The sequence below is a fragment of the Triticum dicoccoides genome, chromosome 1A (genome assembly GCF_002162155.2).
Source record: "Triticum dicoccoides isolate Atlit2015 ecotype Zavitan chromosome 1A, WEW_v2.0, whole genome shotgun sequence".
NCBI lineage: Eukaryota > Viridiplantae > Streptophyta > Magnoliopsida > Poales > Poaceae > Triticum > Triticum dicoccoides.
Window position 1 is genome coordinate 216,977,646 of NC_041380.1, and position 13,150 is coordinate 216,990,795.

Genomic DNA, 13,150 nt, shown 5'->3' on the forward strand with positions numbered 1-13,150 from the left:
GATGAACAGTACAAGGAGAAGAACAGCCTCCTAAGGAGAGGTGTTCTTGTGCTTGGTGAGTTTGTGCGGTGGAGGATGATCTAGTCCAGGATCCGATCCCCTAGCTATGGTGGTGGCTAGTCCTGTTTATAGAGGCCCTGATCCTCTCCCCAAATATTGAGCGGGAAGGGAGCCAACAACGGACAACTTGAAAGGGGACAGCTAGTACAAGTTATCTGACAAAAGCAGTCTTCGCCTGCCAAAGGCTTTGGTGATGACGCCGCCTTGGGCTCCACGGTGACCTCCGTCCCGCCGTCTTGCTGGTCTTGGTATTGTTGCACCAATATGAAAACCTTTGCTTGACGCCTCGGTACTCTTCGTCTGCGCTTGCCTCCTTACACCAAAGAGGAAACAAGGACACTGTGCACGCTGGCACCCGCCTGACGCCTGCCTGGCCTCGATCGTCATGGCTCACGTCATCGGAGCCTCGCGAGGTTTGCCTGGCCTCGATCTCTCCACCCCTCACGAGCTAGCCTAGTGAGGCCGCTCCTGAGAAGGTCTTGTGTCGTCCGCCTCGCGAGGCTTGGCCCCTCGCAAGGGTCTTGAATGCTTGTTGGTGAAGATGGGTCGTACGGGCCCGCTTGCAGAGCCACGCCGCGGGCCGTAGGCAGGCAAGTTTGGGGGCCCCCATTCCTAGAACGCCGATAGTTGCCTATTGGAACTTGTTCTTCATAAGCATTGTGACCCCTGTTAATTTCAACATCTCTATCTTCATTAGCCTTGGCTGTTATGATATTCAGAACTATGAAATCAGAGTGGTCAATCATTTCTTCAACTGCATCTTGGCTGTCCAGAAGAAATAAACCATCCTCTCCAATTCCTACTTCCTTTATCCAGTACATGTAGTCATCTAACCCATAGCCTTCAGTCTCAGTAAGTGCAATCAGATTGAGAAAAGTGATGTATGAAAAGAGAGAAGCTTCTTTCCATGTTATCTCTGCCCTGGAAATGCAGCCTCACGTCCCAAATGTCATCATCCAACCTGCATTACAGAATGTGTTACTTCACAACTTCAACTAGGTTTTGTACTGCCACAACTATACTGCATCCATAATTGCATCCCTATTTAGCCTACTGACTAGAAAATTGAGTACTAAATATGTGACTACATCCATATTTAACATAATTCAATACAAATTCAACTAGGTTTGTGCTAGGCTGAACCACTCATGCACACTCAGTACAAAATCCATATACTAATTTGAATCACTGATGCATCCAACTAAATACATATACTAATCTGAATCACTACTGCATTAAACTAGGGCTTGCTCACACCTAACTAAAGATTTCATGGACTGTCTACTAACCTAGCAGTACTAAATTAAACTAGGGTTTGGTCAACGAGTGGATGAAGAGAGAAAACTTACTCGACCCCTCCAAATGCCGAGGCCGAGCGGTTGGGGTTGGCCGGATCCGCGGCGACGGCGCCAGCAAGAGCCTTAGCCGCTCTGTACTCAAGGGACAGCTCCTGATTTTCACGTGCAGAGGGCGTAGGTTGTGGGGCCGATGTAGGTTGTCCCCTCGCCGACTGTGGCACAGCCGGAGGTGTAGGCTGCGGTGGCTGCCACTGCCAAGCCGATTATCCACCTCGGAACAGTCTCCACCATCCCCCCCCCCCTCCCGTGCCACCTTACCCCGTAGAGTCGCCGCCGTCGATCAGTTTCGCCGCCGACGACGCCATCGCCTAGGTCGAGGGAGGACAGTGGAGACAGAGTGAGAGTGAGCGAGGAAGACAGAGGAGACAGCTTGGTTTGACCGGCCCGGTCGGAACGGCTGTGGCCTAACGGCCGTCACCATGCGCGTCGTCAGCCAGGAGCCGACCAAACCCTGACGGGCAGGCCCTACCTATCATAACCCCGCTTAATTTTTAACCGTACAGCGAACTAATTTTGTGATAGTTTTTTGAAAGATTTAAGAAAAGTGGTAGTTTTTTTTTTAGCCATAGCCTGTAATATAGTAGTTTCTTGCCATATACTCTTGACTATTTGTACTCTCGGGCATTTCAACAAGTACCCTGCTTGCGCTTCAGGCTTGCGGGATCCAGATGTAATTTAATCTTCACACTAAGTAACAAAAAGGACAAGTAATAGCTTGAACAGATATTTATCCCTAAGTAGACTTTACTATTCTTATTGTTGAGGAAATCATTAACTGGTAGCTACTCGGTTGGCTAGCGAGTAGAGGATTAATAGGCTAATCGGCAAATTATTGAGAAAATCACTAACTCGTAACTACTCGGTTGGCTAGCGAGTAGGAGGTTAATAGAATTGGCAAGTTAATCAATTAACCGGACGATTAATCAGTTTATCGGCTTTACTAGTTAATCGGACGAATTCTTACAAGGTCTATTCCTATCTTTGAAATGTAGATCCAGTATCTTCGAAAAATGTTATAGCTTTTTTCACGCGCTGCAGCATTACTTCGATTAGTAGCACTAATCAACTTGCCACTTGCCAACTGCAATTGACTAACAGGAACCAATGTTCTATCCTTCTGAATGTATTGACACGCCCTCTTGATTCCTACATTGGCATCTAGGATAAAGCATTGGGAGGATCTCATGAACAACTAAATCACGACATAATGAACATGTAGCCTCACGTACTAGTAACTCATAAGCAAACGATATTCCAAAGCTAAGGGGGTGGACACTTCAGTTAGCATCTAAACCACCACTTTTTTCCCAGTTCCGAGTCCACAGGACCAGTACGGCAAAGGGCGCAAAAAAAGAGCCATCTACATATCATTCCTATAGTTAGGCAAGAAATGAAACCATCATTTTTTATGGATTTCACTCCCATTATGGAACCACCACAGATATATGGTGCTGCAGCCGGATCCTTCAAGCAGCAGCAGGCTGGCTCTTCTTCAACTTCTCGGCACAGAACTTCTTGGTGTCAGCACCCTTCACATTGAACTCCATCAGGAGCTCTTCAAACAGAACCTCCATGTTGGTCTTGAAGGATGCAGGGCAAACTACACCTGCGCCTGCACGCAAATCTACCTGATTATTCTTTGGCTTCACTCCACTGCTGGATCCTTCTGCATTTGCGCTTTCCAGTTCCTTGTCCTCGTCGTCCTCGTCAGGAACTACGGACCCAACTTTGTTACCCTCCATGTAATATTTGCATGCAGCCAGAATGGCACGGCCGCGCTCACGGAAGTGGCCGGCAACGAGATCTTCAAAGTGCTGAAACAAGCAAAGCAACAGCCAACGATAAAGGTTAATTTGATTTTCTGGTGTGCAAGCTATGTTACCTAAAAGCTTCTCAGTGCACCGCACCCTACTGAAGATAATAACAACTTCCATACTACAACCAAAATAAGTGCCAAATTTGTGGTTGTCGTGCTGTGGTACACTGGCCAAACTAGATACAGAATCTAGCAACCTTACTGATTAGCAAGATTTTACTGTTATGGCTGTCTTTGCTACCAAAAAGCACTGCCATATCAAAAAGAGGGAGAAAACAAAATATTTTCAACCCTGAATTCTTGCATTGGTCCACTTAGCAACCCTAAAATTGACATCCTTCATACTTGGCGTGGTTTCAGGATAACACAAAAACAGAGTCCAAACTAATGTCCAAGTGGAGGGTCTTCTACCCTTCTAGGCCACAAGAGTAATCCCGTGTCACTCCATCATGGTTCAAATGTTCAAGGTTCCCACAAATTGATGATGAGTAATCCCGTGTCACTCCATCATGGTTCAAATGTTCAAGGTTCCCACAAATTGATGATGTTCTCTTCTAGAAAGAAGTCCACCATTCAACTCCGAACTCTGGCACAAGTTCACTTTTTAACAGTAAACTCAAAAACAGTCTGGCTCACAAACTTTTCAAATAGTAAAACAAATCACCCTAGAGTAGTTTCACAAGTAGTTAAGTAGTTTCTGGTGACATGCATGCCACATGTGCACCACATCACTGCCATGTCACCAAATTGTGTTTACTTATCTGTTTCTACCAATTTTTCTCTTCCATTCTAGCATTTCTTGTGAAAGATATATTTATACAAATGGTGGAGCTTATGTTAGATTGTTTGGCGCTCGCTGTGACATGGTGGACATGTGGTATCCACATTAACAAACGGACCATTTGTGAGACCACCCGAGGGCAAAAATTGGATGGTTTCAATAGTTTGATGTTGCAGTTCAGTAGATTTTTTCTGTTGTCTATCTCCCCTTCTAACAAAACAGCATCACATACATCCACATTCAGCAAGTTATATTTTTGACGAATCTTCGGAACAGTGAGTACTTGTGCACCCATGTCGGGAACTGCGAGAGCTTGATAATTAGCAGTATGTTACCTGTGGAGCCCTACGAAGCGAGTACAACATTGTCCTACATGAGTATTGAAATGTTGTGTCATTATACTCCAAGGCAGTCCTCTGCCCACTAGCATTGTTGGCATATGTTTCATATCCTGGCTCATTGAAGTATGGCTTCTCATTCAATACGAGAGCTTGAATGGAGATTAGCACTTGTAACATGGTTGAGTGAGCTGAGTTCCACTTCTCACAACCATGACCTTCCCAGGTGCCTAGGAGGCTAAGGCAGACTTTTCCACAAGCATACAAATTTGGATTAAGCCTAAGTCCTCCAGAATGATAGTATACAGTCTGCAAAAGCACCAGAACGGTTATTTCAATCAACATATGGAAATACATTACATACGAGGTTACCAAAATGTCAATACTTACAGGAGGACTTGCAGGATAACTAGCAGGAAATTGAGCATCAAAGAAGAAAAGGCCATCATGGTAGGGTGTTCCCTGAGGCCCAATCATCACAGCCCTTAGAAGGTCCATTCGATTCTCCGAGACACGAACATATATGGACGCTGCACAGAAGTCAGAAGAACAATAATTCATGTAAATAGTACAACAATGCACATTTCTAAGCTTTAGCAATTTTAACCCAGGAGAGTCAACAGTGAGCTGCAGGCTTTGTAAAAATTTGTAGGTGAAAGTAAATAATAAGACGAATTTTTTTAAAACACATTAAAAAACATTAACGATAGAGCTTTCTTCGACAAGACAACATATGCCCTCAGAAGAACTAAATTTGCACAAAATTCGAAGCAAAACTGAGTAATGTAGAAGTGGGTGGGTCAAATCAGATCCTCAATGTGCTTCAAAATTTATGTAAATCACTTGTGGGGAGCGTTTTAAGCACGTATTTATACTTTCTTTCTTGGAAATAGCTGACCTGGTAAATCATTCTCCAGAAGTTTCCAGTCATGCTGAATTCTTTTTGTCCACTCTTTCCCTGCCTGGAGTGAAGTTAAAGAACACAATAAGTATCGAGTCAAAAAGAAGGTACAAAATAAAGCAATATGCATATGATTTTACCTTTCCAACAGGTTTATTAGCATAATGATGATCGGAGAAATCCTCAACAGTGTCAAACTGTTTGAAGAACTTGTATTTCTTACCAATTTCATCCTCTATTTCTGACATTGACTTAAAATTGCCAGGGCCGTCATTAGTTGCAGCTTTCTGCAACCATGGTACAGAAGCCTCCACACCAGGAGGCAGATCTAAATCATCAAATTTATCAGCCAGCTGCTGATTGAAATCACTTTCATCAAATTCATAGTCAGATCCTTCATTGTCATCATCGTAGCAGCCTTCATCTTCATCATCTATATAATAATCTTCTTCCTCAATTTCACCAGAGTCAAAATTCTGTAGCTCGGCTTCAGATGCTTTGAAGGAGTTACTTTCTGTACAGGATCCAACTTTATCACCGGATGATGATCCCTGTAAAATATGCCAACGTAGTTATAAGCAAACACAAAACTTTTCCACAACAAATACAAACTTGAGTCCACCAATAGTTGTAAATTTAAGTCACATATCATGATCCTTTGCTCTTCGCTGCCAGCATTAGACATTCGCTTGTGGTATTATTACTGTGATGGTACATAAATCAGGTATGAATAAGTTATCTTTCCATCCTAAGTCACCAAACAACCTTACTCCAGGTGGCTAGAATAGTCCATCACTTCACCGAGGAGCCTTGAGGTACTAGGTCCAGTCCCAGCCCCACACAAATATATTTTTCCAGCGCAGTGACACTAAAGCAAGAATTACGAGTCGAGCCGAGGTTGACACTCATAGACCAATCGTGACTAATCTAGACTACTGCTGGACTAGTCGACACGGTACTGTAGCACTCAACTTACAGTACCCAGCTACTAATACATAGTATGTACTCCCTCCGTCCCATAATATAAGACGTTTTTTGCGAGCTGTTAGCTTGCAAAAACATCTTATATTATTTGATGGAGGGAGTAGTATACACTCCCTCCATTGGATATTAAGTAATTCCGGATGGAGAGAGTACTATATAGTACAGTACAGTATACGATAAAAATTGAATGCATGGGAAGTGGTTGAAGAACCTGGGGCTGTGCCAACTATTATATACAATGGCCACAGTCTTTGCTTCTCCACCAACCAAGAAGGAAGGGGAGAAATCAAACCCAGGAAGAAGGGATGGAGAGAAGGGAGAAAATACTTGGTACAACAGCACAGGAGTGCTTGCTTGCCATCGCCGGCGGATCCACGAGGAGCACAGCAGAAGAGGGGCAGATCCAAGGGAGCACAGCAGAAGAGGGGCGGATCCAAGGGAGCACAGCAGGTGAGGAGCACAACAGCAGAGGGGCGGAGCAGAACAAGCAGAGGGAGTGGATATCTATCCCTCCAAAATTGAGTCGATCGAACATGCCAACTAGTCCACGACTAGTCGCTCCAGCCCTCGACTCACAGAGCTAGGCTACATGAAGAACCTAGTCAACAACCCGACTGAGACTAGTCGTTCAACTCATAATCCTTGCACTGCAGGCCAGCTGGACCAGTCATATGTTTGTTGGAAAATCACAGTTCAACTGATTCTGGCGGGGTCAGTTGCAGGACTGCCTTCTCACTGAACAAGAGCAGAGCAGGCTCCATTTTTTTCTGGTTGAACCACCAGTTCCTCTCGGTTTTTTAAACTAGGGTTAGTGGAATGGTGGTCGCGGGGGGGGGCCTGTCTTGTCTCCACGGTGCCCATGTCTATTGTAGACTGACAACCGTATAAAATTGACTTAGCAATAATATATGACCTAAAGTTAAATTGACAATTTTTAAGTTACAAAACAGGTAATGCCCCTGTTAGAGAGGGTATAAAAAGTCACTTCTTCGACCAATAAATAAACAAGTACAAAAGCTCAAGATCATCACAACTATTTAATTTCTCTCCGTGACGCACAAACAGCTAGCAGAATACATGCAATGCCCAGATCCACATCAAACTAAGAAATGTCGAGCATATCTGTAGTATTAACTTAACAGGCAAAGGAGGGCTTCTTTGATTCAAAGGATTCTCAAAGGAATTTTGAAGGATTCTAATCCTTAGAAATTTTCCTCCATGGGTTGTTTGATTCATACGATTGGAAACCATAGGATTTTTTTTAGATTATTTGCACTAGATTTCATAGGCAATTTTCCATCCACTCCAACCTCCTTGAAATAATCTTACGTTTTTCCTGTGCACAATCAAACACCCTTACGATGGCATGCCACTCTATTCCTACGTTTTTTCTATTCCCGCATTTTGCAAATCCTGTGAATCAGAGAGGCCTGAAGTTTGAACTTGGGAAAATATATTCAGTAATAATTAACACATAAATCTAGAAAGTGAAATTGAAACCATGATGCTCCAAAACCTTCTCATTTCCACAATGGTACTCGAATATCCCAAGGGAAATTGTCCTCACGTTAAACATGAGACCTTGTGGCCTGCCACAAGCGTCTTGCGTTGCTAGATCACTGTCCCCCAAAAAAAATCATAGCCCTATATCTCACTCCTGCGTGCTCTACTAACAATTCACATGTAAAACTACTTGAACAGCTTACCGCTAGAGCATCAAAAAAATTCGTGCATAACGAATTTAAGAAACACCTATCATGCTGATACAGTCATGGATATGTTGTAGCCAACTTTGCCCAGGTGAAGAACCAACAATTCTACAATTAATAAGGTTATAAAATATGAGTGAGATGCTCGGGTAGCTAGATTCAGCACACAGACGCCTCCATAATCAAACAACTGTTTGAAGCTTAAGTACATCAGCAATATGTCGACATCCTAGAGACACCATCGATTCAATATGCTAGAATGTATTCCTTGCAGCTTCCGTGTATATTGATGTACTCGTCCTTCTACCCACAAGAAGATCAAAACTTCGGCAAACAACATATGAAAGCAGACTGCAATTCTACAAACACTACGAAACTATAAAGGAACACCAGACATTTCTTTCTAGTCTCTAAAGGCACACAGAAAAATAAACAAAAACCGGTCAATAAACACATTACTGTAAACCCGTGAAATGTTTGAGTCAAGGGCCCAGAAAACCCCAATTCTACCACAATCAATCTCCAGAAACCTAAAGACAAAATTGTCCCGCGAACCCTACTACCCTTATATGGTATTAAGATACTTTCCACCTTAAAATCATAATCACGCCTCAAATCGCCAAACCTAAACCCCACGAAAAAACGGATTATTTAATTATTAAAAAACATCAAGACCCAAGTAGGCCAAAACCCTCGTGTAACGCTCCGCGTCGACGCCTTACAACAAGGCAACGGCCGCAACATCGGATCGCACGGAAACTGCTCGGGTAGCAAACCAGAAGAAGGGAGGTTACGGCCGGAATTTGCGCACACGGCAAGGTCGCGCGACGAGTAGTAGTACCTGGCAGCGCTGGCGTTTCTGTTGCTTCACGGCGTCCCAGGCGGCGGCGTCGGCGGCGCGGCAGGACGACGACAAAGACGACGCGCCCCCTTGCATGTGCGGGTATCTGCGACAGATCAAGGAGCCCATCAAAAAATCGCCCGGAAATACAATCGACGGCTGATTCTTCGAAGATGGCGGAGGGGCGGCGCACTCGGAGGCGTCCATGGCGAAGTCCAATGGATGGCGCGGCAAGCGGCGAGCGGCGAGCGGCGGGCGACCAGGAGAGGGGAGGGGCCGAGTGGGGAGGGGCCAGCCGAGGAGGTGTGCGAGGGCGAGGGCGTTGTGCGCGTAGCGGTGCACAGGGGGAGGACGCAGAGGAACATTAGTCGTGTGCCGCCACCGACCGTGGATGACGTGAGCTCCTTGCGGGACCACCCGGCAGCCAGATCACACGACGGTGGCCCACGCGTGACGCGGGCCTCTTCTTTTTTATTTTTGTTTTCGTGCGGCGACGACGACTGCCGGGCCTGGGAGGCGGGCTACGTCCACCGAGAAAGCGACCCACGCGCGGGCTAGTCAAGGCCGGGATCCGGATTCGGGCCCGATGTCAGTGAGAGAGTGGTATGGGGATGGGTCTACCGACTGCTAACTCCGCGTGCGCTTTTTGGGCATTCGCGAATGCTCTGCGCGGTGAGGATCTGTGGGATTGTGTGTGGCTCACGGCTCCGGCTCGCTGGAGTAGGGCGCGTGGAGTGGGCAATGCGGTTCGGTGCGCTTGTTTTTTGTCCTTTTGGATGCCTTTCCCTCGAAAGCCATAGCGTCTCTCGGCAAAAAAATTTACACAATACAGAGACAATATACACGCACATACACTCATTTTTATGAACGGACACATGCACCTTCTATCATTACGAGCACCTCCAAAATACTAAGCCGACATATCATCTTGAAATTTACGAATTCACCGTAGACACCTCGTCATCGACGGGAACGTCTCTTCCCACTGAATGCGCATCGCCGAAAATCCTGAATAAATTTAGGATTTAATGCGAGCATCAGGATTTGAACCCTAGTAGGCTGGGAATACCACAGTCCCTCTAGCCTTCCAACCACAGGTTGGTTCGCAGCGTCTCTCAGCAACTGGATGCATGATCATGATGCAGTTAGCCGAATCAGATGGAAAATAGTTTTTTTAACACAGTATAATCAAAGACGCTCCTCATACACTCATCTCTGAACATACGTCCACACCTTACCCCCATGAGCATATTTGAAAGACTGGGTAGCATAATATTTTGAGATTGACAAAGTCACCACATACATCATGTACTCGACAGGAACATCTCCTCGCATTGAACAAATATTGTTGGAATAAATCCAAGAAAATGGGAGCACCAAGGACCGACTGTCGGTGTCAAAACCGACATATTTCGGGTAGGGGGTCCCGAGCTATGGATCTTGGATCAATGGGGAACAGGAGACGAAGGAGAGGATGTTTACCCAGGTTGGGCCCTCTCGAAGAGGTAAAACCCTACGTCCTTTTTGATTATATTGAAGTGTATATGATGATTATAGAGTCGATCTACCACTAGATCAGATGAACTAAACCCTAGGTGAGTAGGATGGTGATTTTTCTTCTAGCCTCTACGGACTAAACCCTATAGCTTATATAGACACCAGGGGAACTAGGGTTACACATGGTCGGTTACAATAAACGAATAAGCATGCCGATTCTCCTATCCTAACTTGGAGGACACACCAAGGCTTCGAAGGTTTCCTGTCGGGATACTGAGTGGCCTTATAGCTCGGCCTTCCGGTAGTAGTCACAGAGCAGCCCACCTGTCCGACCTACGAGAGCTAGGCCAGCAGCCCGAGGAACCCTTAATCCTAGACTCCCTCAGTGGCCCCAAACTAGCCTCCAACGCTGGTGTCTCATGATCCCTGGAGTCTTCGCGCGCCCAAAGTCTTCGGCTTGCGGGGTGAGTACTTCTCCCCTTCTATGTCCGGCTGACCATAGCTCGGTCACCGATAACTTTCCCGATTCGTCAAGGCGTCGTAGGGCCCACAGTACCAATTCTTCGCTCAGGGTTAATGACACCCCTCGATTTTTGTGCGCCAAAAGGAGGCGGACGGTCCAGCAATCTTGTACGGAAACGCCTTGAAAGAAATATGCCCTAGAGGTAATAAAGTTGTTATTTATATTTCCTTATATCATGATAAATGTTTATTATTCATGCTAGGATTGTATTAAACGGAAACTTAGTACATGTGTGAATACATAGACAAACAGAATGTCCTAGTATGCCTCTACTTGACTAGCTCGTTGAATCAATGATGGTTATGTTTCCTAACCATACATGAGTTGTCATTTGATTAACGGGATCACATCATTAGAGAATGGTGTGATTGACTTGACCCATCCGTTAGCTTAGCACGATGATCGTTTAGTTTGTTGCTATTGCTTTCTCCATAACTTATACATGTTCCTATGACTATGAGATCATGCAACTCCCGAATACCGGAGGAACACTTTGTGTGCTACCAAACGTCACAACATAACTGGGTGATTATAAAGGTGCTCTACAGGTGTCTCCGATGGTGTTTGTTGAGTTGGCATAGATCGAGATTAGGATTTGTCACTCCGATTGTCGGAGAGGTATCTCTGGGCCCTCTCGGTAATGAACATCAATATAAGCCTTGCAAGCAATGTGACTAATGAGTTAGTTGTGGGATGATGCATTACGGAACGAGTAAAGAGACTTGCCGGTAACAAGATTGAACTAGGTATTGATATATCGATATCGAATCTCGGGCAAGTAATATACCGATGACAAAGAGAACAACATATATAGTTATGTGGTTTGACCGATAAAGATCTTCGTAGAATATGTGGGAGCCAATATGAACATCCAGGTTCCGCTATTGGTTATTGACCGGACACATGTCTCGGTCATGTCTACATAGTTCTCGAACCCGTAGGGTCTGCACGCTTAACGTTCGGTGACGATTGGTATTATGAGTTTATGTGTTTTGATGAACCAAAGGTTGTTCGAAGTCCCGGATGTGATCGTGGGCATGACGAGGAGTCTCGAAATGGTAGAGACATAAAGATCGATATATTGGAAGCCTATGTTTGGACATCGGAAAGGTTCTGAGTGAGTTCGGGCATCTACCGGAGTACCGGAGAGTTACGGGAATTCGTATTGGGCCTTAATGGGCCATACGGGAAAGGAGAGAAAGGCCTCAAGGGTGGCCGCACCCCTTCCCCATGAACTGGTCTGAATTGGATTAGGGAAAGGGGCGCCCCCTTCCTTCCTTCTCCTTCTCCCTTCCCTTTTTCCTATTCCATGTGGGAGGTGGAATCCTACTAGGACTAGGGAGTCCTAGTAGGACGCCACACTTTGGGCGCGCCCTATGAGGGCCGGCCTCCTCCTCCCTCCATCCTGGCTTCCCCGGTTGACTCCACACCGTGAGCAGCGTGCGGGCTTGCAGCGCTCAAGTCTGACGGAAGGAATGAGGCGAGAGGAGGTTGCTTCTCAGGAGATTCCGCGGCCTTGGCGGAAGAGATCATGAAGAGACATCTTCAGGAAGGGAAGCAGCACGCAGAGAATCACCAAGATAAGGTACTTACTCGTCAACGGCGATGTACTTCCTCCATTTTAATGGCCCGAAGGTGCTGCTGCCGCTTGGGGACTGTAACGCCCCGAGACCGATGTGCCAGGTGTCTTCCAGTTATTCGCTGTTGTTGCTTTGTCTTTTGCTTGCGTGTCATGCATTTCATATCATGTCATCATGTGCATCGCATTTGCATACATGTTCGTCTCTTACGTCCGAGCATTTTCCCCGTTGTCCGTTTTGCGATCCGACACTCCTATGTCCTCGGGTGTTCCCTTTTGCCTCTTTTTGTGTGCGGGTATTAAACGTTCTTGGATTGGAACGAGACTTGTCATGCGGCCTTGGTTTACTACCGGTAGACCGCCTGTCAAGTTTCGTACCATTTGGACTTCGTTTGATACTCCAACGGTTAACCGAGGAACCGTAAAGGCCTTGTGTGTGTTGCAGCCCAACACCTCTTCAAAGTGGCCCAAAACCCACCTAAACCCCCTCCATCATCTCGGTCGTTCGATCACGATCGCGTGGCCGAAAACCGCTCCTCATTTGGACTCTCCTAGCTCCCTCTACATATATATATGTGCCTTCCCCCGAAATTTCGCGGTACAAACCATAGCTCCTTCCACCTCGCACCACCGGACAAAATTCCCCGCCGTCGCACATGTCCGCGTCGCCGCCCATCCACGAATCAGGAGCCGCCACGTGTCCCCGCCGTCGTCTCCATCGCGCCGGACACCCGGGACCCAGATCCGGCCCGCCCCGGGCCGA

At 46.1% G+C, this 13,150-nt stretch overlaps 1 protein-coding gene across 2 annotated transcripts; it reads right to left on the reverse strand.

Annotated features, from left to right (window-relative positions):
- Positions 1-2,523: 2,523 nt before the first annotated feature.
- On the reverse strand, positions 2,524-9,120 carry LOC119266991 (putative ubiquitin-conjugating enzyme E2 38). 2 transcript variants are annotated; one of them, XM_037548289.1, is made up of 7 exons: positions 8,982-9,120; positions 8,789-8,894; positions 5,395-5,805; positions 5,252-5,315; positions 4,744-4,883; positions 4,351-4,662; positions 2,524-3,232 (listed from the first exon to the last, which is right to left on the reverse strand). In XM_037548289.1, the coding sequence occupies exons 1-7, from the start codon at positions 8,993-8,995 to the stop codon at positions 2,885-2,887; spliced, it is 1,395 nt and encodes a 464-aa protein (XP_037404186.1). In that variant the 5' UTR covers positions 8,996-9,120; the 3' UTR covers positions 2,524-2,884. The 2 variants fall into 2 exon arrangements, with proteins under 2 accessions (XP_037404186.1, XP_037404178.1); XM_037548281.1 differs by having other exon boundaries at positions 8,789-9,094.
- Between the last annotated feature and the right edge of the window lie 4,030 nt (positions 9,121-13,150).

What these genes read in the sequence shown, in the direction of transcription:
- LOC119266991 (XM_037548281.1), bottom strand. Translation starts at nt 8,995, where the DNA reads ATGGACGCCTCCGAGTGCGCCGCCCCTCCGCCATCTTCGAAGAATCAG. An exon ending in AGAAACGCCAGCGCTGCCAG is followed by an intron (nt 5,806 to 8,788) that starts GTACTACTACTC and finishes CATATTTTACAG; the next exon opens with GGATCATCATCCGGTGATAA. An exon ending in CGCTTCGTAGGGCTCCACAG is followed by an intron (nt 3,233 to 4,350) that starts GTAACATACTGC and finishes TGCTTGTTTCAG; the next exon opens with CACTTTGAAGATCTCGTTGC.